General features: G+C 33.8%; 1 protein-coding gene across 2 annotated transcripts; it reads left to right on the top strand.

Annotated features, from left to right (window-relative positions):
• Nucleotides 1–1407: 1407 nt before the first annotated feature.
• Nucleotides 1408–27106, top strand: LOC125240760. 2 transcript variants are annotated; one of them, XM_048148821.1, is made up of 4 exons: nucleotides 1408–1705; nucleotides 10932–11028; nucleotides 18646–18774; nucleotides 18979–27106. In XM_048148821.1, exons 2-4 carry the CDS (start codon nucleotides 11001–11003, stop codon nucleotides 26388–26390), a joined length of 7569 nt encoding a protein of 2522 aa, XP_048004778.1. In that variant the 5' UTR covers nucleotides 1408–1705; nucleotides 10932–11000; the 3' UTR covers nucleotides 26391–27106. The 2 variants fall into 2 exon arrangements, with proteins under 2 accessions (XP_048004778.1, XP_048004779.1); XM_048148822.1 differs by lacking the exon at nucleotides 10932–11028.
• Nucleotides 27107–27482: the final 376 nt, after the last annotated feature.

Below are 27482 nucleotides of genomic sequence, written 5' to 3'. Positions count from 1 at the left end.
ACCATACAGGATAGATAGTTTGAAATTTATTTAAGGTCCATCACATAGGATTGAGACCTTTTAATTTGATTTGCTTTTAGAATCTTTTAATTTGCTTAAGTAAAGGAGTAATCAAGGAGTGGTCAATCATTTCAGTGGTAGCTATTAATTGTAATTACCAAAATTGTATGCCAATGTGTCACTTTCTGTCTAAAATGATACCAATCAAGATCAATGAAATACAAACTTAATATGTTTGTATGAACGGTACTGCAGATCAAAACGCAGTGATTCAATGCTCTTTGCTGCAGATATCATATCATACAAAATAAATGAGTATCATATTAACGAACTTACCAGGTATCCTTTCCCTCATTTAGGATGCATCTTGAGACATTTTTTGTCTGAACTTGACAAAAATCTATTTACCATTGTCAATTACGCTCATGTGATATTTTTACTAAATATTTACTACATGAAGCCTAAAAAGTAGAAACGTCTAGAGCTAAATCTAGAGGCAGAAAGTACCCGCCTATTTTACTTAACCCGAAGCGTTTATCATTTCGCGTAATAAAGTTCAAGAAAAAGTCTTATTATTTCAGTCGCTAATCACTTATACGTAAAACGCTATATTTCTTATAAAATAATAATTATCTTTACTGCTTCTTTGCTCTAATAAATAAATAGTTGATTAAAATAATAGAAAATTAGAAGACCACGACACTTCGTTCTTGCTTGTAGTCTTTCACTGTCGCTCGAATATGCAAGAGCGATAGAGAGGTAAGCACTAAGCACAACGCGTAAGCGTACCTTGTCCGCGTAGTGTGTTCCTAGCTTCAAGCTAGGAACACACTACGCGGACGTCCGTCGTGAATCGACCGCGGACGGGAATCTGGACAATGACATTACACATAACCGTGCAAACTATCGGTCGACGGACGCGGACGTGGCCTTGAGCGCACGGACGTCCGATCGAAATCTGGCTCTCTGGATGTTTTGTTCCGTGCACACTGATAGGTCGCGGTCGCGGTCGTTTTACGACGGACGTCCGCGTAGTGTGTTCCTAGCTTCATGGTTTTATCAGGTACTTATAAAATTTCTGAATTTCACACACATTTCACAAGTTTTTGGTGTTCCGTATGGAAAAGGTTAAAATAAAACTCTTTATAATATTTTTTTAGGATTTCATTATAAAAAGAAAGGCAACGATGAAAAGAAAACAAGACGGAACTTATTAAAAGTTACTAGTAGAAAAAAAAGCAAACCATGTTGAGGTTGTGCCTTGGTTGTGCTTAGTGCTTACCTCTCTATCGCTCTTGCATATTCGAGCGACAGTGAAAGACTACAAGCAAGAACGAAGTGTCGTGGTCTTCTAATTTTCTATTATTTTAATCAACTATTTATTTATTAGAGCAAAGAAGCAGTAAAGATAATTATTATTTTATAAGAAATATAGCGTTTTACGTATAAGTGATTAGCGACTGAAATAATAAGACTTTTTCTTGAACTTTATTACGCGAAATGATAAACGCTTCGGGTTAAGTAAAATAGGCGGGTACTTTCTGCCTCTAGATTTAGCTCTAGACGTTTCTACTTTTTAGGCTTCATGTAGTAAATATTTAGTAAAAATATCACATGAGCGTAATTGACAATGGTAAATAGATTTTTGTCAAGTTCAGACAAAAAATGTCTCAAGATGCATCCTAAATGAGGGAAAGGATACCTGGTAAGTTCGTTAATATGATACTCATTTATTTTGTATGATATGATATCTGCAGCAAAGAGCATTGAATCACTGCGTTTTGATCTGCAGTACCGTTCATACAAACATATTAAGTTTGTATTTCATTGATCTTGATTGGTATCATTTTAGACAGAAAGTGACACATTGGCATACAATTTTGGTAATTACAATTAATAGCTACCACTGAAATGATTGACCACTCCTTGATTACTCCTTTACTTAAGCAAATTAAAAGATTCTAAAAGCAAATCAAATTAAAAGGTCTCAATCCTATGTGATGGACCTTAAATAAATTTCAAACTATCTATCCTGTATGGTACATTGTCCAGAACGGTGTAGAAGTTTGGTATGCATTGATAAATCAATTTTAAGAGTTCTGTAAGTTACTATTTGCTAAATTACCTTTAGTTTTGGGTTGGCATCGGTAAAAGTGCCACGGGCCTATATATTGGGCCCTGTAACTTACACAATTATTAGTGCCGATACCAACAACTGCAATTTGATTAAGTAAGAACACCAATGTTGCAGTTTCCATACAAATTTCAGTGGGGTTGCAGCCTGACTGTAGCTCTAACTAGTGTAAATTACTATAAAAAAGGGGTTTGCTGTAAAGCTGACGCTCCTTATCTTGAAATTGTTGACAAATGTAATACATATTCATTACATCTAGCCATTTTATAAAAAATCTGTCTCTAGTCAAATATCTTTTTTAAGACACACCTCTTAAATATACTTCAGTTTTACTCTAAATCAATCTCCTTACTAATCATATTTTGAGTCCATAATTGAATAGGTTATATTTAATTTGTATTACAATGATTGTAAAATAACAATAGGATAAATCAATCAGTATTGTTATCAATCAGTCATGGAGAATTTGTCTGTTGATTTTGAATTAAACTCTATAACACATGTTACATCTTTGTGTTCAATTGCTGTAAAAGACATTGTTATTTATCAGATTTTAAATTTCCTTTCTGAATGCAATATTTTATACCAATACCAAATATTGCTTGTTTCAAGGCCAGTTTCAAGAAGCCAAAAAAATACTATGATGGGATGATGACAAACCAATAGTTCACCCTAGAGTAATAAATCAGAAGTGAATCTCATAACGGACATCAAAATGGATCAGAATGTTGTAACTAACTATTCATACCAATTTATTATAGTACTTATTAATTTCATAGTCCTTTTAACCTACTGTTATCACTTTTGTACACTTTGAGCTTGTTTGTAATTTATGATATTAATAGTAATGGTGGCTCTGTTGTTAATTTCTCGTTAAAACAGACAACCATCTGGTGTACTCGGTAGCAGGGATGTAACGGAGTTCTGCTTCTGCTTCCGTTACTGCGGAACTTCCGTTTTGTTTTACACATCCGCTTCTGTTCCGGTTCTGTTATTTTTCAAACGGAAGTTATAACGGATGTCGGAACCTAGCGCGACGGTGGGACATGAGCGGCGTACATCAAAGACCAACAGGTCTATACCTATCATTCGCTCATCTCTCCGCTTGCCACGTGCTGCGATACTAAACATTAATCGCTTCATTCCATTGCGCGCCAATATTTGTCCTGTCCACCTAATTAGTAGCGAGTGAACAACTATTCAGTGGTGCAGGGCTTATCTACGATCCCCTTAGAAGCTCCCCTTAGATTTGTTTATTAAATACAGTTTACTTCTTTTACAATCACTCCATTTAATTTAAAAATTTAATTGTGTGCTAACAATTACACATATAATTTTTACTGGTTAGTTTTGGATTGTATTATACTACCTACGAGTAAGTTTTCTTTTCGTTTCTAAAACCTTTTACGGCATAATAAAGGTTTAAAAGGATTCTTATGTGATTTTTAGTGATTACCTAAACAACAAACAATCTTAAAGTTCAAGGTGATTTAAATTTTTGGATTGTAATGAATGATATACTTAAGATAAAATATCAGGTAACTTTTCTTTTCGTTTTTAAAACCTAAGTGGGCCTAAAGGCTGATTACAAACTGCTGATTACAGGCTGAACAGTAAACACCTAAAAGTTCTAGGTAATTTAATTAGTTTTGGTTTATGTTATACCTATGTGGTATTTTTTCATTTCGTTTTTAACATCTATAACTTCCGCTTCTGGTTCCGGTTCCGCTTCTGCTTCCGTTAAACTAAATTCAAAACTTCCGCTTCCGCTTCCGGTTCCGTTAAAACCACATCCGTTACATCCCTGCTCGGTAGTAACCCTGCCTGCTAAGCCAATGTCCTGGGTTCGAATCCCGGTTAGGGCATTTATTTGTGTGATGAACACAGATATATTATTTGTTCCTGTTTCATGGATGTTTTCTATGTATATAAAAGTATGTATTTCATATTTATCCATATAAGTATTTGTATATTGTCCCCTAGCACCCATAGTACAAGCTTTGCTTAGTTTGAGGCTAGGTTGATCTGTGTAAGGTGTCCCCCGATTCATTTATTTAAAATTGAAGTTATAACCTAACCAATAACACATTTTTTTTAAATATTGAATACTAACCAACTGTAAGTCAATTAAGGTCAGTGTTGGGAAGACCGTCTATCTGGGAAGTCTGTGTACTGAATTTATTTTATTTATATATATTATGTACCGCTTCTTACACCTCTGAAGGTATACCAGTTTTTCATCCTTAGTCTATTGTTCTTCAATCGATATCCCTAGGATGAACACTAGTTAATATTGAGTTAAACTTGGTTACACAAAAAATTTAAATAAAATAGAAGCAGTCAAAATATTTCTGCATTATGTACGTAACATAGTAATTTAATAATCTTTCTTCCTGTCTAGCACAATTAATGCACTTAAAACGCGTTCAATTTATAGTTTTAATAACTGTCAAAACGAATTTGAACGACTTACTAATATGGAATTTATATGAAATTGAATTGAGTGACGTCACGGTCAACTCATTAACCGACTTCAAAAAAGGAGGAGGTTCTCAATTCGACTGAATGTTTTTTTTTTTTTTATTTTTTTTTTATTTTTTTTTTGTATGTATGTTACTCGATATCTCCGAGAATCGTGGACCGATTTTCAAAATTTTTTTTTTGATCGAACCGGTATAACCCCGAGATGGTCCCATTGGCACCAAGTCAGGGTCTGATGATGGGATCCTGGAGAAATCGAGGGAACTCTTCAAATGTTATAGGCTTATGTAATGTTTTTAGTCTATTTTTCAAAGGTACACCAGTATTTACGTCTGATGGTAATAATTTTATGTGGCTGAGCTGATGATGGAAGGTCAACTCCTCAATGGTTAGGAGTTTAAGGATAATTCTTTCACTACTGTACATGTATTCGAACTGATACATATAATATCACTAGGAACCACTAAAAATCAACTGAGCTGATGATGGAAGGTCAACTCCTCAATGGTTAGGAGTTAAAGGATAATTCTTTCACTACTGTACATGTATTCGGACTGATACATATAATATCACTAGGAACCACTAAAAATCAACAAATAAATAAACTTTTTAACAAAAAATAAAACCGCCTTCAAAAATAAGCGCGTTACAAAACACGGAGAAACTAAAAAGCCAAAAATAATAAACCTTTCAATTCAGATTTCTTATCGTATTGCAATAAGCTAAACATCCAAATTATAAACAAATCAATTATTTTTGGAGTCGGTACCAGCCTGTGTATGGTTGGGTGGGGCAAACAGGCAATAGCAAGGCGACGAACAGGTCTGGTACCGACTACAAAAATAATTGATTTGTTTATAATTTGGATGTTTAGCTTTTTTCCGCTTCCGGTGGCTGACCAGTCAACACTAACGTCACTCGCCTCCGTCGATTTTAATTGAAAAAAGTGCTTAACCGTGCGAAATCAGTGCAATAGAACTAATAAACATTAAAACTAAACGTCGTGGACAACATACGAAGTGTAGTAACAGTGCTAGGGAACAAACTTAATTAGAATCATCCACAAATACCGATCGGAATTATAACCTCAAAACTATATTTCACCTTATCGCTCCATAGTGCCAACCTAACGTCAAAAAGTGACACTGACACTCGGTGTTGCCACTAAGTTGAACGAAAAACCTTCCAAAACACAACAAAAACATTAAAATGGGCGACAATATGGAAATACTTCTTCAAAAACTTGATGAAAAGTTAGAGAAACAAACAAAAACAATTACGGAATCGGTAACAAGAAACGTCACGGACGCGCTAGAAGTCAAGATGAAAAATATCATCGAAGAAAACAATAACCTCAAAATTAAAGTGTCTGATCTGGAAGAAAAACTTAAAAGAGTTGTAAATGAAAAACGCAAAAATAACCTGGTGTTTTTTGGAGTGGAAGAGAAGGGAAAATCAGAGGCGGAACTCGTGGACTGCATTAAGGACATTGTAATTGAAACGGGAGTTTACTTCGACAGCCACGAAATTAGTAACGTGTACAGAATCGGAAAACAAAGCGAAAACAAGAGTCGTCCAGTCGTAGCTTCCATCACAACTCAATGGAAAAAACATCTTATACTAAAAAATAAGAAAACCCTTCCACAAGGCATTAACGTGAAGGAAGATTACCCTAAGGAAGTTCTGGAAGTAAGAAAACAATTACAACCCCAATTAGAAGAGGAAAGGAAGAAGGGGAATATAGCTTATTTAAAAGATGACAGATTGATAGTCATAAAACCAAAAGACAACAACAGGGAAAAGAGAAAAAGAGAATCGTCAGATTCCCCTCAGTCATCAGCTCAAACAAAATTGAATAAAAACCAAACCCTAAGCAACCCTTCACAATCACTCTCAAGATCGAGCAAGAAAGAGGTCATCAGGCCTACCATGCTGAACTATGTTAGCCGGGAAGGTTCCGACTCTCAACCTAATGTTCCAAAAAACTAATTGCCACGGAAAATCGGAAACAAACAATAGTATTAAGAAAAAACAACATAGTAAACATTACAACAAAACCTCCCCCAAGCCGACTGGTCATCGAGGGGGAAAATGACCAAAACCCTCTAAATCAAACCCCAGATGATCAAACAGCCACATGTAAAATTAAGAGGTCTGTTCTACAAGTAGCAACCTTAAACACGAGAACTCTGAGGACAGAAGAAAGCCTCACTGAATTAGAATTTGCACTGAGTGACTTGAAGTGGGACATACTAGGCATTAGTGAAATGCGAAGAGTAGGCGAGTCTATAGAGGAACGCCCGGGCTTTATACTATACTCCAAAGGAGAGATCGCCGGTCATAGAGGTGTAGGCTTTCTCATAAAAAAGTCCCACAAAAACAAGATACAAGAATTCGTCGGTATATCAGATAGAATAGCGGTGCTAAACTTACAGCTCCCAGGTTATAAAAAGACATGGTCAATCATCCAAGTCTATGCACCAACAGAACAAGCCCGAAAGGAAGAAATCGAACTTTTTTACAACAAGTTGTCAGACTGTATATCCCAACATTCAAAAAATTTTATCATAGTAATGGGAGACTTCAACGCGCAAGTAGGAAGTCAACAGAAAGGAGAAGAACTTATTATTGGTAAATTTGGTCATGGCAAAAGGAGCCCAAATGGTCAGATATTTATAGATTTCCTGGCGGAGCACAACCTATGCATCCTAAACACTATATTCAAGAAGAAGCCAGGAAAAAAATGGACATGGATCTCCCCAGGAGGCAGATATAAGAACCAGATTGATTATATTACCACAAACTACAGAAAACCATTCACAAACACAGATGTTGTCCAAAACTTAAATTTCAACACCAACCATCGAATGGTAAGGAGCACCTTTACACTAGCGCCACCTAGAAAATCTAGAAAATCTGTCAGCAATAAAGCAATCAAAATAAACAAAGATATTATAAAGGAAACCATAGCAACCTTGTCCGAGACCAGTGTGCTGCATGACCCGGATGAGAACCCGTTGATATTGTACCAAAAGCTGGAGCAAAAGCTTGCTAATCCGAAGAATACCAAAAAGAAAAAGGAATACCTCAGCGATGAGTCAAAGTCACTACTACAAGAGAGACGAAATCTTCTGTCCGACCCTGCTGGTAAACATGACAACAAGAAAATTGCCCAAATTAGTAAAGCAATCAATAGAAGCATTAGAAAAGATAGAAGAAACCTAAAATATAAAACCTTAGAAAAACACATCATCCAGACGGGCGGTATCAGAAGAGCCCTAAAAGAAATAAAAGAGGTCGACAAGGAATGGATACCGAGCATGAAACACAAAGGGAAAAACATTACCACAAGAAAACATGTCAGCGAGCATGCCACATCTTTTTACTCAAAACTTTACTCCAAAGTGGAAGATGGGACTCAGTGCTACGAAGAAAACCCAGAAAATATGACACAAGAACCTGCTATTTTAAAAAGTGAAGTGGAGAAAGCTATACTCAGCCAAAAAACTGACAAAGCTCCCGGCCCCGACAGAATTGCAAACGAACTACTTAGAGGTACTGTCTATGAACTAAGCCCGATCCTAACAAACATTTTCAATAAAATATTAGTCACCTGTACTATTCCAAGTCAATGGACCAAATCACACATAATTCTCATACACAAAAAAGGGCCAAAGGATGACGTGGGGAACTACAGACCCATTAGCTTGATGTCTAATGTCTATAAAGTATTCGCAAAAGTGATTTTAGAAAGGATAAGCAAGCAACTGGACGAGCAACAACCTGTAGAGCAAGCAGGGTTCCGAAGGAATTATTCGACCTTAGACCACATTCACACTGTAAAACAAATTGTTGAGAAATATAAAGAATATAAAAAACATATATATATTGCGTTCATAGACTACAACAAGGCCTTCGATAGTCTAATCCATGATCGAATTTGGGATACCTTACAGCAACAAGGAATACCACAGGTCTACATAAATGTCCTAAGAAAGCTATATCATAACAGTAGCGCCAGAGTACAACTTGAAGCACTAGGAAATGAGTTTCCAGTACAGAAAGGAGTTAGACAAGGCGATCCTGTCTCACCAAAGATCTTCTCTGCTGTCCTAGAAAGCATTTTCCGTAACGTAAATTGGAAGAACAAAGGAATCAAAATAGATGGAAAATGGCTCAGTCATCTTAGATTTGCTGACGATTTAGTTTTGATGGAAGAATCACCCATAATACTGGAACAGATGGTCAGAGAACTATGTCAAGAAAGTAGTAAGGTTGGTCTTGTAATGAATAGTAGCAAAACTAAACTCCTAACTAATAAGGAACATATAAGCATAATTGTCAACAGCGAACCGTTGGAATATGTGCAGGAGTACGTATATCTGGGCCAAATTATTTCATTTGATGACCATATGTCAAAGGAGGTTGAGAAAAGAATTACAAGTGGTTGGAAAAAATATTGGTCCCTAAAGTATATCATGAAGAACAAAGACTTTAGCATGACAATTAAACGTAAGGTATTTAACACCTGTATCCTCCCATGCTTAACGTATGGATGTGAAACATGGGCCCTCACAGAAGTACATAGAGCAAAACTCGCGTCATGCCAGCGTGCGATGGAGAGGAGCATTTTGGGACTCAGAAGAAGCGACAGAGTACGAAATATCGACATAAGAGAGAAGACCAAACTGACAGATATCCTGCAGAGAATAGATCAACTAAAATGGAAATGGACAGGTCATATGATGCGCTCGAAAGAAGGAAAATGGAGTAAAGAGATCACTAACTGGTACCCCAGAGGATGCAGCCGTAAGAAAGGCCCACAGCTCTGTAGATGGGAAGATGAAATAAAACTAACAGCGGGACCATTCTGGAGAAGAGCAACCATGGACAGGACACACTGGAGGGATTTAGAGGAGGCCTTTGCCAGGAGGCAAACTGAGCTACGAGACTTAATTTAAAAACTAAAGAACAGATATAAAACTAAAAACAAAATACGAAACTTAACTTTAATGCCAACAATGATAATTCAAACTTAATTTAAAACTCAGTAAGAAAGGCTATTTTAATTTTTTAATTTAATAATTTGGATGTTTAGCTTATTGCAATACGATAAGAAATCTGAATTGAAAGGTTTATTATTTTTGGCTTTTTAGTTTCTCCGTGTTTTGTAACGCGCTTATTTTTTTACATTATAAATTTCTACCTGACTTATTAAATAGAAATTGGATTTAAAAACAACTTCTGTCCATGATTTTCTTATAATTATCTGATGCTTTATTTCGTTCGTGGTATAAAATATTTTATGATAACTACAGTCAAGTTCCCTATTGTAAGTTCCGGCTTTACTTTTGTCTGGGCCTTAAAAAAAAGTCTATTAACCCCATTTACAGGACACATTGGCAGGCAAGGCCGGTCTTGCCTTAGAAATAAAAAAAAATTCTTAATAAAAAATTAAATGCTCATATGAAAATTTTAACGTTGTTTAATATGTAACACATTATTCACTGTTATTACGGAAAATACGATCATGATTTTGATACCTATTCCCGTATAAAATTACGCGACAACTAGCACTAGACGGCCTTGCCTTACTCATCGCGAGGCGACCCGCAGAGCCTTTTAAAGTGTTTTATTTTTTTTACATTTGTTTACCTTTTTCACTAAAGTATTATAATAGCTTTGTAAAATATAATATTTATTAGCTCATAGGACCATGCGGATCACCCCAGACTACTTTAGTCATCTAGTTTTATCAATTCAAATGAAGTATGCCGGTCTTGTCCGCACTGAACTTACTAAAATTGCAATTAAAACTTCAGTTTTTTTTGTTTTAATTTAACATATTGGTAATAATTATTGTACAACTAGTTTAACTAACTTTGCTATACATGCCTAACCTTGGTACTATTCTACACTTTGTGTTAATCTAACCTAACCTATGCTTCTGATATCTAAATTAACTAATAACACTAAAATAGCTGATTTAACCTTCTGTTAAAACAATGCTTTTTTACTATTTGATTTATTCTAACATTACAAAGTCTAATGAAAGTAAAATGAGGTAAATGTTATTCTAACCTAACCTGCTATTGACTGGAGTAAGAAGTTTTGTTTTTATTCAATCTTATCTAATGTAACACTGTTTCGGTAGCTATTTAATAACTAAAATGTCTAAAATTTTAGACTTTACTTTAATTTAACTTTACATTACATTACATAATATAGCAGTAAAAGCATTTACATTCAATTGTTGTTCTAACCTATTCGATCTTCTTCCACACATTGTTGGTATGTTATTTTGTGTTTTTTAAAGGAACTTTGGTCTTTGGGAAGTTGGACTTAGAAGAATCTAATTCTGTTTTGATGACCGGGAGGATTCATTATGAATCTCGCTGACCCGGGAGATCCAAGTGAGAACTTAACGTTCTATTCTGCTAGTCATGTAAATCTGTGGCTGTAATACTTTGAGTAATTATGTTAACTAGAGAGGGCACCTCAACTTGATTTTGTGTAACAACACTTAGAGCTGATCAGCACAAACGCGCTTAGTCTGTGCCAAACGGCTGTGGTAGATTGACGTATCGCAATGAAAAATATTTCGTCTAAATAATGCCGTCATGTGTAGTGAGGTACTGTACAAACTGCTCAGGAAAATCTAACAAAAGCCAAGGAGTGACTTTTCATACGTAGGTTTACTGCATTTTTGTTTAAACACGCTTACTTTTAAAAAAATGTATCAATATTAACTCATGCCGAAGCGCCATGTTGCGGCGGCCATGTTTCGTTGAAACCAAAGAGTAAAAAATGCAACAAAAGCAGACGTGACAATATCGCAAGTTAGTTCATCGACGCAAAAAAGGTTATTTAATTATTATTGTCAGAATTGCACAGTTTTCCGACATGTCGGTCTATAACAGATTCTCAATACGCGTGTCGAATTTCATGTGACTATGTAAATGTAAGTGCAGTACCTAACCTGCCTGAATGAATTTGGGTAGGTAGACGGTCAAGCAAATTATGAGAGTATAATAACGCGCGAAATTCAAATTTTTATGGGACGATAAACCCGCGCCCATACATACATGGATGTAGATAAAGTTATGTGTGCGACTATACATAATTAGGCATTAAAACACTCATGTTATCTTATTAACACAACAAAAACAACACTCATGTTTTAATGCCTACCATTATGCAAATGTCACATAAATAACTAATATCCAGTTGCGGCTACGTGTACACATGTACGCTCAGTCCGTATGCAGCTTTAAAAAATGTGGGCATTTAAAAAAATTATGACTCACAGAGTTGTTAAAAAAAAGTTAAATCGCTGTCAGTTTTGCAACGATAATTAAGCATGGAATTTCAATAAAAACATCGTGAATTATACTATACTAAGCTATAATCTAAATTCAGAACGTGAAAAAAGTTTAGTTTTAAATACAGATTTTCAAGCTTGATTATCATTACAAAACTAACAGCGATTTATGTTTTTTGTTAACAACTCACGCTAATTGAGAGTCATAAATTAAAAGAAATGCCCATGTAAACCCATGTCACTTCTATACTACGACTTCTAATCTATGCACTCTATGCAGGGCTCATCATCGCGACCGAAAAGTCGTAAGCGCCGAGTAAAATCGTAGCGCTTGCGACGTTACGAAAGCAGGCCATTGGTTCACACCCCGCCCCCTCACCCCGCCTTCAGCTTACAGGCTGTGACACGTTCGTTGTTTGCTATAGCTCCTCTATACGAAGTAATAATTACTCAATGCTGTAATATCACAATTTATGGCCAAAAATGCAGTTGTAACACTTGTAACTTAACCTACCATTCCAGACTTTGTATTTGTTATTATAATTCAACATTCAACTCTCTACTACTACTACTGTGATTAATATTTTTTAATACAGTCGCTCAAAAAGTTCCCGTTTAGCGTGCGAGAAGTTGTATTTTACGCACTAGCGCGTAAAAAGTATGCGTTCCATTTTACGACTACTTACCGAGCTGTTTTAATATTAGTATATTTTACTAAGACGGAATAAAACTATAAACATACTATTAAGTATGTATGTAGTTTAAAACATTGATATTTCATATGTAAATATCTATCTTTAGTCAGGGAGCGTACTTTTCGTGCCCATGACATCAATTTGACGTCACGCTCCATATTAGGATGATCACAAATTGTTTTATTGTAAATTATTAATCATTAGTCATCAATCATTTTAAGTTATGAATTTCTTTGCATGGTAATGAATGCAAGAAGGATGGTGTGCTTTACGTTAGAGAGGAATTCTCTTTTCTACGTATTTATTGTAATCTGTTGTTAACAATACTATTTAATTAAATTTATGTATAAAACAAATCAAATATATTTATTCACGTTTCACATTTCAAGTAGGTATTATTTATGCCACATGTAAATGGACTACTATATTTGAAGTAATTTGTACACGATTAAAATGATTGACGACTAATGATTAATAATTTACAATAAAAGTATTTGGGATCACCCTATATGGAGCGTGACGTCAGATTGATGTCATCGGCATGAAAAGTACGCTCCCTGGGCCTCATGCTAAGCATAATTTATAAAATTGTTTATACTTTGAAAAAATGGCTCATAATGAGTCGTGTAAACCGAACGTGAAATGGAACGAAACGCGTCGTCTGTCATTTAAAGCAGTGGTGTCTTACTAATGTTACCAACTTAAGGCAAGCACGTTCAAAAACCTTAATATTTTACGCGATTTGTCATAATAATTTTATGTTATTTGCAATACTTCTTAAAACGTAGGTATATATTAAACAATCGTCCCAAATCATAAATGTTTATATTTTTTATGGCACACAATGAAATAAATAAATTGTGTTAGATGGATAGCAAAATCGAAAATATGAACGCAAGTTTAAAGCTTCAAAGCTTGAATTGTCAAAAAATGCGTCAATGTCACTGCGAAAACTGGGAGTTTGGATTGTTTATTGTTTTATTTCGTTGTAGTAGTGTTTTTTCGCAACTGTATTAAAAAACGTCGTTCGTCACACTTGCGAGAATGTCATTCTTCTCGCACTTATAACGAAATGTACTATTTCAGTGGACACTTTTACAAGCTAGTACTAATAAAAGTGACAGCTACTAAAAGCTTATGAGTCATTAACTTTCGGAACAGAGCTAGTTGTGAAAGTATTTAACTAAATATAATAATTGTTTTGAATAACTTTCTGTATTTGTAACTGATTTTCACCTCACTACTTTTCAGGTAGTCTAGTAGTAGTTCTTTGTGCTAGGATTAAAATAATTCGCCTTTTGTAATGGTTGTTTCATATAAATATAAGTTTTTTGTGGGTTCCGTACCTCAAAAAGGAAAAACAGAACCCTTATAGGATCACTCGTGAGTCTGTCTGTCACAGCCAATTTTCTCCGAAACTACCGAACCGATAAACTTGAAAATTGACACACATACACCGTGTTTCACTTAACACTAAAAACCTGAAAACAGTTTGTTCAGAATCGAGAGTAGAATCGATTGAGCTATATCTTGATGGGGGTAATATTTTTATTTAAATTAGTATTATTAGTTATTTTTTACGTGCCCATTCTATTGTACTCGTAATACAACATTGTGTATATCGCATTGCTAGAGGTTGTTTACCTTTTTTCAGTATTTAGGGGTATTAATACTGGCCGGTTACTTGGACGATTATTTTTTCCGCTACTAGTTTGACGTTGTTTGTCAGTTTAATCTTAATGTTTATCATAAGTCATAACAAATTGAACTCGTACCTAATTACAACCTTGTCATTTTGAATATTGAGTTAATTTGCTTACTGCGATTACCTGTCCAATTTGAAGTTTACTGTGACAAAGCTTTAAAGTGTTTTACAGTGACATCTTAGCTGTCTATTGGTAAACCTTATGTCGTTGCAGTAACGTACACAAATAAATAGTCTTATGGTTTATGATGGTAGTTAGCATTTATTTTATTGAGTGTAGAGCTAAAAGTCAAGTAGAGCTGTACAGAAAATTAAAAATTCAATTAAAAAAAAAGTAACGATCAGATTAAAAGATGAATACTCTAGATGAGTTTAAAAAAATAAAAATCAGTTGGGGTGTCTGAGGTTTTGAGTGATACCGGAAACACCGTGTATAAACCCGTGACCCAAACAAAGACAGACATGTAATTTTAATTAAGAAAATTGAATTATAGGCTAAGAGGCAGTTTCAAAAATATTTTTTTTAATAAATTTTAGTAAAGTAATTTTCAAGTACTTTAAGCAAATAGGCAAAAAAAAGGAGTTACCAAATCTCTTGAAATTGAACAAACGTAGTAAAATATGAAATCTACAAACATAATTATGATGCTCTATACATACTCACACAATAACCCACAAATGTGATATATTATTGGCAGATAATGAAAAATATATATTGTAATAAATGTTTTTAGAATTATCAATAGCATTTAATGTTGAAAGTCAAGTACAGCCTGCGACAAAAACTATAGAATAAAAAAAAGGACGCAAGTTGCATACTAAAATAGTGTACTTATTATGAAACGAATAAGTAAAAAAAAAAACATTATTTTAGAATTCTTACTTATTTTTTATTAAATACAATATAATTTAGGTGGCTACTTTAAACTAAATTCATTCATTTATATCAAACAATATTTGAGATGTTATTGAATACAAAAGTACATGTCATTACTACCTAATAAAAGTTAGAAGAAAATAAAAACGTCAAAACTTATTTTAAGTGCCAGTTTTATGAAAATATTTGTTTTTTATGTGAAATATTCTAAAATAGTAAAAAGATAATACTTTATAAAATTCCTCTGTCTCAGAAATGCGTGGTTAAAATGATTCTGTTTCTTCGGTTTCTTCTTCAAACTGGTCTATCTGTACTGAAAGTACAGTAAGTTGTAACTAAAATAAGATGTGACATGTTATAATACTTATAATGTAGTTGTGATTGTGAAATAATCATCCACTGCTGTTGAAATATGATTATAACAACACCATCAAAGTACCCGAGCCTACGCGTCTTAACTATTCTAGAAACTATAATCGTTATACATATTATCACTATCAGTGTAAATAATAATATTAAATTTTGTTGTTCAAATCTATTTTAAATAAGTATATATCCGTTTAATTTGGATTTATTAAGATTTTTTGTTTAAGCAATAATTTGTTGAATCTAATGTTGAATTCATAATGAAGTGTTATGATATTGCATATTACAAAATTTCCTTTCTTTGGCAACATATTGTTAACTTTTTTGGATATTAAGTATGGTTTCTAGTATAAATACTTTAAACAAGTATCTATAGGTTACTCGTCACCTCAGTCCTCGCCTGCACAGTAGGTACGGGGGGGCAGGGTAAGCGACAAAGGAGAGTGAGAGAAGTTGCGGGACTAGCGTACGGCGCATTTTTTTAGACTTTCTCAAACTCAATGCGGTCGATACAGGGATAGCGATCAGACGTGTTGACAGTTGCGGAGAAATAGTGGCGAGCCCAAATGAGATTCATTCTCAAGATGGGTGGAAGGACCAATACGGCAAACATGACCAAATCATATATTAGATGATGCTGTTTGTTATTTTAACGTACAATTTAAAATGATTTTAATTTACATTATCATCATCGTCATATTCTTAGGAGACGGGCTCTTGTCTATGTGCGTTCCCATTGAGGGTCCACGTTGGAATTTCGAGCTTTTGAATGTGTCAGTCTTTAGTAAAAGTTCTGAAACGATTGTAAATTTAACCAATAATTTGTAAAAGTAGGCACTCAAAAGTTACAATCCGTTAAAGGTGGACCCTCAGTCGTGCATGTCAGGTATCCATATTTCATAATCCACTTCAAATTTACAACTTCTGTAAATGACTACTCTTAGTAAAAGATTTGTAAAACTAATATCATTCATTGTGACTCCTTTCTACTAACTCAATACGAAAAAAATGCATGAAGAATGTGGTCCCTCAATTGATCGCGGTAAGTTCACATTAAGAGAGGACAATAGTATTATTTAAAATACAGGTTTGACTGAGAGTTAGTAAAAGTACTCGAATCATTGTAAATTCAAGCTTTAGTTTGTAAAAGATGCCATTCAAAAGTTTCAATCGATTAAAGCTGGTCCCTCAATTGAAACGTTTGTCATAAAAAGAAATCAATTTACGTAACATTTGGTTGTTAAATAGACAATTGCTATAGTCTACTCTTTAGTAAAAAATATTTACTAACTATTGCTCCATCGATCAGTTAAAATAAATGTACCGTTTTACTTAAAATAATAATCAAAAGCCTGCGAAGAAATACTAAGGGCCAGGTGACCACACATTAGGATTTTGATGGATAATTAAATAATAGTACATTACGTCAGATGCCAGGAAAGAATATTAAGGGCTTACAGGCTGAGTAGGTATATCCGGCTTTAAATCCACACCCACCTCACTTTTGTCCGAACTCATTTTGAAATGTGAAAAAGCTCTTATACACAAGTATATTTTTTAAATTCCGCACTTAAACTTTTTTTTAATTGTTTGAGGTAACGTTTTAATCGGTGATATTTACCGCACTATAGTCTGGCAAAAAGGAATCTAAATTAATAGGGGCGCCATTGTCTGTGTAAAACTGTAAACCGTTATGCATGTTTTTTTTTCTGATGATGGCGTTGTTGTAAGTACTATTTCAAAATTAGGTCAGACAAAAGTGATGTGGGTGTGGACTTAGGACGTTCACTACGGTAGCCGTCTTTAGATCATTTACGAAGTGTGATTATTACGAGTTACGTTAATTGCCGAAGCGAAGATGTTAAAGCCGAATATACCTACTCAGCCTGTAAGCCCTTCTTTTCCGGCAACTGACGTAATGCACTATTATTTAATTATCCATCAAAATCGTAATGTGTGGTCACCTGACCCGTAGTAATTCTTCTCAGGCATTTAATTATTATTTTAAGTAAAACGGTACATTTGTTTTAACTGATCGATGGAGCAATAGTTAGTAAATATTTTTTACTAACGAGTAGACTATAGCAATTGTCTATTTAACAACCAAATGTTACGTAAATTGATTTATTTTTATTACAAACGTTTCAATTGAGGGACCACCTGTAATCGATTGAAACTTTTTAATGGCATCTTTTACAAACTAAAGCTTGAATTTACAATGATTCTAGTACTTTTACTAACTCTCAGTCACACCTGTATTTTAAATAATACTATTGTTCTCTCTTAGTGTGAACTTATCGCGATCAATTGAGGGACCACATTCTTCATGCAATTTTTTCGTATTGAGTTAGTATAACGGAGTCATAATTAATGAAATTAGTTTTACAAATCTTTTACTAAGAGTAGTCATTTACAGAAGTTGTAAATTTGAAGTGGATTATGAAATATGGATACCTGACATGCACGACTGTAACTTTTAACCGAATGTAACTTTTGAGTGCCTACTTTTACAAATTATTGGTTGAATTTACAATCGTTTGAGAACTTTTACTAAAGACTGACACATTCAAAAGCTCGAAATTCCAACGTGGACCCTCAATGGGAACGCACATCTCTTGTCTGTGGAATAATCGCCATTCCGTCCTGATATCTCACTACGTCTTTAACTTGGTCCTCCTGCCTCTCTTCTTTTCTATTCGCCCTTCGATTATTGATTTTATGTATTAGGTATCGTGCCGTATCAGGTGCCCTAACATGTATCCCCTTCTATTTTCAATGGCTGTTACATTCAAAGTACATTAATGAATTCGGCCATTTAGAATAGAATAGAAAAACTGTGGCTGATAATTCTTGCAAGAACAACCTGTAACTAAAATTAAGTATTCTTGCAAATAAATGATGTTGATTGTTTGATTGAAAACAATGTTATATATAGTTGTTACTTAAAGAAAGGTACCTAATTATAGCTAGAATGTTTACAATTTTATTATAGCAAAACCTGAATCTATAAGATAAATGAATAATGATACAAAATTATATTTATTCAAACTCTGTTTTTTGTTGCAGTTTTTAAAATGGCTGATGATTTTGACAAAGAAACACCGGATTTAATGGAGAAACAAGTTATAATGGAAAACGAGCTTGAGTTTTCAGTAACAGTAATCAAGAAAGAAGTTCTTAACTTTTATGACAGTGGTAAATGTATTTTTTAATTTTTAAAATGTATTGAGGATATAATTGTTTTACTCTTTTAACTTTTATGACAGTGGTAAATGTCTTTTTTAATTTTAAAAATGTATTGAGGATATAATTGTTTTACTGAACTATCATAATAATTATAAGTACCTATACTCGCATATTGTGAAGTAGTTAAATTCTTATAAATTATTTTTCTTTCAGAATTTGAATCTACAACAAGTTCAGTTCAAGACAGAAAACCATATCTACAAGAGGAGATTCCTGACAACAAAGTATTTCAAGATCAGTTTCTCAACTCCAATAAAATTATACTTGGTTCTAAACCGAACATAGTTTATGATGATGGCGACCATTTGGAAAATTCTGTTCAAGATTACCCGCCCCGCGTAAATGATGAGTTCTTTGAAAAGGATCCAAACTTCAATCCAGATTCAATAGATGAAAATTATTTTGAAGAGTTGGTTACATCCTACGAACCAAAAGTTGAGTTACTCGATATACAGTCTTATTTACACAAATCGAGAAGATATTGTGACACTTGTGGGATTTTATTCCCAGAACTTAATGCTTTTGAGAAGCATGTACAAGTATTTCACAAAGAAACTGATTTTAATGAACATCGAGTATATAAATGCACATTTTGTGACAAAAAATGTGTTTCTTTGAATGTGTTAAAGAAACACATAATAAATATGCATACATTTAATAATGGAAAGCTGCCAAAAGTATCAAAACACAGACGTGTCTTTTATAAACCCATGCGCCAACATAGATGCACAATATGTTCCAAAAAATTTGTTGCACCTCATGTATTAAAAAAGCATCTTATAAATATACATAAAATTAATTATGAGGAAGTCCCACATCAATCAAATCCGAATACCAAAACCAATATTGATAGTCAAATTGTAAACCAAGAAAAACCTTCCGGATGGAGTATTAATTGTTTTCATTGCAAAAAAACATTTGATACGCAGAAATGTCTAATTGAACATTTGTACGACATTCTACAGATGAAAAGAAAAAATACTGAGATTGTTCCAGTGTTGAAGTCGATTTTATTTAAATGTAATAAATGTGACATTCATTTTACTACATCACAATTTGCAGCAAATCATACTGAGCATATGGAAATGCTAATTAATTGGAAGTGTACTATCTGTAATCGAATTTTCAAAAAAGAAGATGCCTTAAGTCATGAAAGACAGCACTCAGTTTCGAACAACTTCGTAGTATATAATATGGAAAATGTAGATGTTACAAAAATTTTATACAAGTGTTCTAAATGCGAGGTTCTCTTTGCCGAAAGTAGCTTTCTTTATCATTTCCGAGACTGTGGGTTAGAAGTTTCGAAATTTATTTACTGCAAAATTTGTAACATGTCTTTGGATTACAATTTAAAAACCTCTCACGAATCTGACCATATGGAACCGAATTATCGAAATCTTATTATAAAAAGTGATGTAATTTCTGATAACCCCGTAAAGACAACCACATATAAATATCAAGCAAACAATAACTCACAAAAAATACAAAATCCCTTTCGTGAGGTTAAAGTGGTTTTAGAAAAAATTGATTCAAATAAAATCAATAAATGTAATGTTATGTACAACAACAATACGGCACCAAAAGATAATGCCTCAGGATTATATTCAACGACTAATACTACAGAAAGAGACAAAAATAAGGAGCATTTCCGTCAAAAGCGTCATCTAACATATTACTATTGCGGAACTTGTAAATGCTTTGTAAGCAAACTAAAGAGGAAAATACACTTAGAAGCACGCTGTAAAAAAATGACTAAAGAGACTTGCGAGCGCTGTGGTCTTACATTCACTACTGCATCTATGTTGACACACAGAAGCCTACACAAAGAAAGGAAAGACTTGACATTGAAGAGTTTTAAATTCTTTAACCTCTACGATGGGCAATCCATAAATCCTGCCATGCCTGGAGTTGTAAATACCAAACGGACTGCTGCGCTCGGAAGGCGCAATATGACATATTATTATTGTGAGACTTGTCAATGCTTTTCGACTAAGTTCAGTAAAACCTATAAATTCCATAAACGAAGGATGTGTAAAAAAATAACCAAAGCAACTTGTAAGCATTGTGGTCTTACATTTACAACTGCATCTATAATGACACATACACGTTTACACGAGGAAAGAAAAGGCTTGACAGTGAAGAATTTTAAATTGTTTAACCTGTACAATGGCCAGCCCATAGATCCTCCGGTACCTGAAAGTATAATTTTAAAACAACTTGCGAATAATGGAGCTGAAACGGAACATACAAAACGACCTGTGAATAATGGAGGCATGAGTAAGAAGATAAACTTAAAATATTACTTCTGTGAAACTTGTAAATGCTCCGTAACGAATTTTAAAAAAAATGTCCACTTGGAGGCACGGTGCAAGGATTTGAATACGTCAATTTGCAAATACTGTGGTCTAACTTTTACAACAGGGTCTATGACAACACATATGCGACTACACCAAGCAATAAAAGGCTTAACATTCAAAAGTTTTAAGTTCTTTAACCTTTTCAGTGGCTTGCGCATAAGTCCTCCAATACGTGAAGTAACAAATTTAAATCCACATGTAGACACACTCACCGATTTGGAGCCAAATTCTTGTGAACAAACTAGTAATAAACAACAAGAACTGCAGATAGATAACAATGAATCTAGATTTTGTTTCACTACAGAAACTTCAGTAACTAATCAGGAGAAGGTAGTTATGTGCCGAAAGGCGAATCTAACATATTACTACTGCGAGACTTGTAAATGTTGCGTAAGGAAAACAAAGAGAAATATCCACTTAAAAGCACTCTGTAAAAGATTTCCGAAAGTGACTTGTAAACACTGTGGCATGTCGGTCACTGCTAAGTCTTTGACTGCACATATGCGTTTACACGAGGAAAATAGTGACTTATCATTAAAGAATTTTAAAATCTTTAACCTATACAATGGCTTACGCATGAGATTGCCTGTACCTGATAATACGAGTATAAAGGGTAATATGAATAATGCAGCTTCGGTTGAAAAAAACAAAGGATCTGCGAAAAATAAGAAAAACTGGAAAACAAGGCGTAATTTTACATACTATTATTGTGAAACTTGTAAATGCTCCGTAACCAAATTTAAAAAAGATTTCCATTTAGAAGCAAGGTGTAGTAAAATTACTAAAATTATTTGTGAACTGTGTGGTCTAATGTTCACTAAACAATCTATGATTACACATAGGCGCCTACACGAGGAAAAAAGTGACTTGTCGTTGAAGAATCTGAAGTTCTTTAACCTTTATAATGGCAAACCAATGGATCCTCCTGTATTGGAAGTTGCACAAAAAGCAATTTGTTATAAAGCTGAACTTGTTAATGTAAAGCAACCAACAAACGTTACTGAAGCTAAAAATCTATGTGTAATACAACACAATAACGATGAAGATAATCTTGATAATATAAACCGACCTGTCAATATTGAAGGTACATATTTATGTTCTCAACCATCTATAAATAATGAAACTGATGTTGAAAATATAAACCGGATTTCCATCAATCAAGCTCGAAATGAAAATGATACGCAGTCTATTAATACTATAGCTGATGTTGATAATTTGATATGTCCTGTAAATAATGAAGCAATAGTTTCAAATACAAAATATAAATACCTCTCTAACATTCAAGCTACAGTCGAAAGTATAATAGGACTTGTAAACAGCAACGCTGATGTTGAATGCGTAACACAATCTGCAAACATTGAAGCTGAGAATTTAAATATTTTACACCCCTCAAGCGATCATATTGAAATTGAAAATGTAAAAAAGCTAGTGAATAATGAAACTGACAATTTAAAAGGATCTTTAAGCGTGGAAACTTCATTTGAGAATTTAATAAGACCCATTAAGAACTATACCAAACTTGAAAATCTTGTACACCTTACTAGTGAAGCCGAAGATGTAAATACAAAACTGCCTTTAAACTTTAAAGCTTCTTCGGATAATAATGCTCAGTATGAAAGTATAGATCTGCATGAAGAAAATGAAGTTGAAGCTTCTGGACGACCTACGAACGTTGGGTCAACAGTTGCAGAAATAGAACGACCTGTATCATACGATGACGATAATGATATGAGAGATGAAACCGAGTATATAGAACTAACTGTAGACTTTGAACCTGAGGATTTAAAAACTACACACCTCTCAAATGTTCACATTGAAGCTGACTTTGAAAATTGTATAAAACCCATAAACAATAATAGCAGAGTTGAAAATCTTGTACCTCTTACTAACAGTGAAGTCGAAGATACAAACTTAGAATTGCCATCAAACTGGAAAGCTCCTTCTGAAAGTAAAGCCCAAGATGAAAGTATCAATCAGTACGAAGAGAATGAAGTTAAAGATATTGGAAGACCTACGAAAGTTGAGTCATCGGTACCAGAAACAAAACGATCTATAATATACGATGACGATAATAATATAAGTACAAAGTTAAGTCAGACATACTACTATTGTAAAACTTGCAAGTGCTTCGTAACCCAATTTAGGAAAAATACCCATATAAAAGCTCGTTGCAAGAATTTAGCGAAAACGGCTTGCAAACACTGTGGTCTAACATTCACGAACGGTTCTATCATGACCCATTTACGTCTTCATGAGAAAATGGAAGACTTCACATTAAATCATTTTAAATTCGTCAATTTATTCAGTGGTCAACCGATGAGTTCTCATGACCAAGACATCAAAGGTTTTAAACAGTCTGAAGACCCTGTAATCACTAATAAAACGCAACTTTCACCCAATGAATCTGAAGCTCTTCACTCAAAAATACATAGAGAGGCTGATAATTGGCGCACAAACATAAATATGATATTATACTATTGTGAAACATGTGAATGCTTGGTAACCAAATCTAGAAAAGGTTTTCATTTAAAGGCACGTTGCAAGAACATCGATAAAGTGACTTGCGAAAGTTGTGGTTTAACGATTACTAAAAACTCCATAGAGACACATATATGTCAACACAAAGAAAATAAAGATTTGACACTAAATAATTTTAAAATTTATAACCTGCAGAACGGGCAACCTATGAATTCTCGTAAACCGGAAGAACTAAATAAGAAACTGAATGTACCTGTTAAAGCGACTAATGAAGCTGAAATTATGCAAACAAAGCAACCTTTGCGCATTGAAGGCAAACGTCTAAAGCGTAACTTGAAATATTACTTTTGTGAAACTTGTAAATGCTTCGTGTCCATATTTACGCAAAAGGTCCATTTACAGGCTCAGTGCAACAGTTTGTCCAAAATAACTTGCAAACTCTGTAGTCTAAGATTTACCGCAGCATCTATGAAGACACACAAACGTTTACACAAGGAAAACAAAGACCTATCAGTCAATAATTTTAAATTATATGATTTATATAGTGGGCGCCCAATTGATCTTCCTATGCCTAAGTTGAATAATAGAAAGCAACTTGTAGACGAATGCAATCTATCAAATTACTTTTGTGTAACTTGTAAATGCTTCGAAATCCAGTCTAGAAAAAGTAGTCATATACAAGACAATTGCATAAACATTACAGCATTACCTTGCAAATACTGTGGTCTTAAATTTAGCAGCTCTTCTTTTGAATTACATAATAGACTTCACGAGGAAAGAAAAAACTTAACATTGAAAAATTTCAAATTCTTTGACTTGCACAATGGCCAGCCTAGGAATCCACCTTTGCCTGATTATCCAAAATGTACCTCTTGTGCTGTACATTTTCTAACTGTAACGGCTAAGAATAACCATATATGCAACGATGTGTCATCGTTAACGTGCCATATTTGCGAAATAAAGTTATCTGAAGCTGCTTTTAAATTGCATATGAGCTTTCATCAATATATAACGGATAATACTAAGGTGATGGAATCCAAGAATTCGCAATCTACTGTTAGTGTTATCACTAGCAATTTAGATCAAATAACTGATAAACATGAAACTGAAAACAATGAAGGTGACAGTTCTAAACATGAATGCCACCAAACAGAATTACATACCAACGATGCGACATTACTAAATGCACCAGATAGTATGGAATATATAGTATATACTTGTCGAAATTGTTCAGTTTCTGTTGACACATATGATAAAGCAGTAGAACACAGTCAGAGTCATTACGAGTCTGAGGAAAATGTGATAAATACAATAGTTTGCAATATTTGTAATTTAAACATCGATGAAGAATGTTACAAAGCCCATCAAACTGTGCATGAAAAAGGAATCCTGTTGAAATTGTTACATTTTGACAGTTATTATTTGCCTGCAGATAATAACTTGTGGATAAAACACATTTTTGAAAAGTGCTCAAGTGAAGAAATCATAAATATATTGAGTACTTCTATATACAGGTTCGAGTGTAGAATTAAGATGGATGTAATACAACACGGAGATCCTACTTTAACTGTTTATAAATGTAATCAGTGTAACTGTTTCATTGAGCCTAGTTCGTTGTTTAAGCATTCAGAGAATGCTTGTTTTAAGCTGAGATATCACCCCTGTACTATATGTAGTATACCGTTTAATTCGTCTGCATCTCGAATTGAACACGAAAAAATTCACAACCGTCTTGATATTAGTATGCAGTCATACAGGATAGTTGTTTTCAACCGGGAACGGGATTTGGAAATAAATCGCTCATTCTGTTTACGTAAAAATCACGTCTTATATAAGTGCAGAAATTGTAATGTAATCATTAGTAAACTTCAAGATATTCATAAATGTGACTTTATTAATGTGAAGCAGTGCCCAGATTGTGCATTGTTGCTGAATATGGAGTATTACGAAAGTCATATGAACATGCACAAAGAATTTGTCAGTTTTAATTATAGCAACATGAAGGTGATTCTGATCGGCGAAGCGAATAGTTTGGAAATGAAGATTGAAATGGACTCAAAATTTAAATTTAAAGGCGCAGTGTATGATTATAGACTGTTTGTGTGTAATGCCTGTGAGATTTGTATTAAGAATGAGGATGTCATGCCTAAACACATTTGTCGTTTTGGAAAACAACGGTCAAAGTGTATCGAATGTGGCTTGTATTTTTCTGCCGGAAGATTGAAAACTCATACCAAGTCTCATGAACAGGATCCTCATTTTCTTCGATCGAATATGTACATAATCCCATTCGATCCGTGCACGGTTGACAAGAATAAAAATGACACTAAATTGTATACAAAAGATAATGATTCCGATTTGTCCGCCAGCAATACCGATACCGACTCTGATGCAGAAATCTTGCGTGCTAATGAAAATTATACAAGTGCGGTTGATGATACAATTGCAGTAACAATGACGTCGGACTCGGAACCTATCGAGGAAGAAATCGCGAAGCTTTACAAATGTACTTGCCAATTGCATTTTTTAAATGTAGATAGTATATCTAGACATTTTGGTGTATGCAAATCAAATCCTAAAATACCCAAACTAAAATGCCAGAAATGTGACTTACTATTTACTCCAAATGTATTGTTTACTCATATTTTAACTCATCACAATAATAATGGACGTCGTTTTAAGTATGATATAATAGAAATTGATTGCAATCAGACGAATATGATTCAGTGAACAATTATTTCAATCTTAGATGTCAAATATGAGCACCTTCCCACTAGGGCTGACACTTATGTTACTGGAATTGCGCACTTACAGGAATATCAATTAAATTTATGAATCGTGAAAATGTTCGTGCGATGTTATTATTCGTAGATTTGTAATGCAGCAATTCGCCATTTATTAGACTTTTAGAGGGAAGTCCCGTCAGAGGTCAATCCATAAGTATCAATGGTTTAATGAGTTAAATAATCCATTGATTGAAACTATTATAAATGATTTAGCAATATTTATCAATACTAGTGTTGTAAGTCTCAAAATAAACTAAATTTCATTTGTTGCTGTTAAAAGGATTTTTAGTTAGCAAGGGGTCAAAAGTGGCTCCAAGTGGTTTATTGTGTCTAGATGTACAACCAACTATATACCTATATTCGTTTGTTTTCCGGATACTTAATAATCGGCCATCGTACTGATTGTAATATATCTGTACATATAGAATTAAGGATCTGTGTCTAACACTTGTGAATCTTATGATTTATAAGAGAACGCTTTTTCAACTTTCTTAAGTAAGAAAATTAGAAAATGGTTTCTTATGTTTTGACAGCGTAGGTACTCTTTGATAATTTAAAGTGTATTGTTTAATGTTTATTGTCTAATATAATACTTATGTACTTACCTATAAGAAATGTTAGTGTCCAAACCGATTATTCAGTATAAATAAAAATTTGTTTGATTTTTCTATTAATTTTATTTCCAGTGTGCTATTAATTTTATTCCCGTACAACAGGTTTATAATAATAATAATTACGTACTGTGACGTTTAGCCCATCGCTTTAATTCAATACTCCAGCTCATTTTAGATTCCATTAAACTCAAATCCTTAATGTGCGTGTGGATTGAGTGAGCACCTTCCGAAAATAAAAAAATATGCTGATCTTTTAGTAAAAGTTCTAAAACAATTGTAAAACGAATCTCTGAATTTGTAAAAAGATAAATCAAAAGATACAGTCATTAACATGTGCTCACTCAGTTCTCACAAACTACCAACGAAAACTGAATGTATTCATTTAACATATAATATTTATATACTAACATTTAGTAAAAAAT

This window comes from Leguminivora glycinivorella, chromosome Z (genome assembly GCF_023078275.1).
Source record: "Leguminivora glycinivorella isolate SPB_JAAS2020 chromosome Z, LegGlyc_1.1, whole genome shotgun sequence".
In the NCBI taxonomy this organism is placed as follows: domain Eukaryota; kingdom Metazoa; phylum Arthropoda; class Insecta; order Lepidoptera; family Tortricidae; genus Leguminivora; species Leguminivora glycinivorella.
The sequence above is the reverse complement of the archived record's forward strand: the minus strand, read 5'-3'. Positions and strand labels throughout refer to the sequence as shown.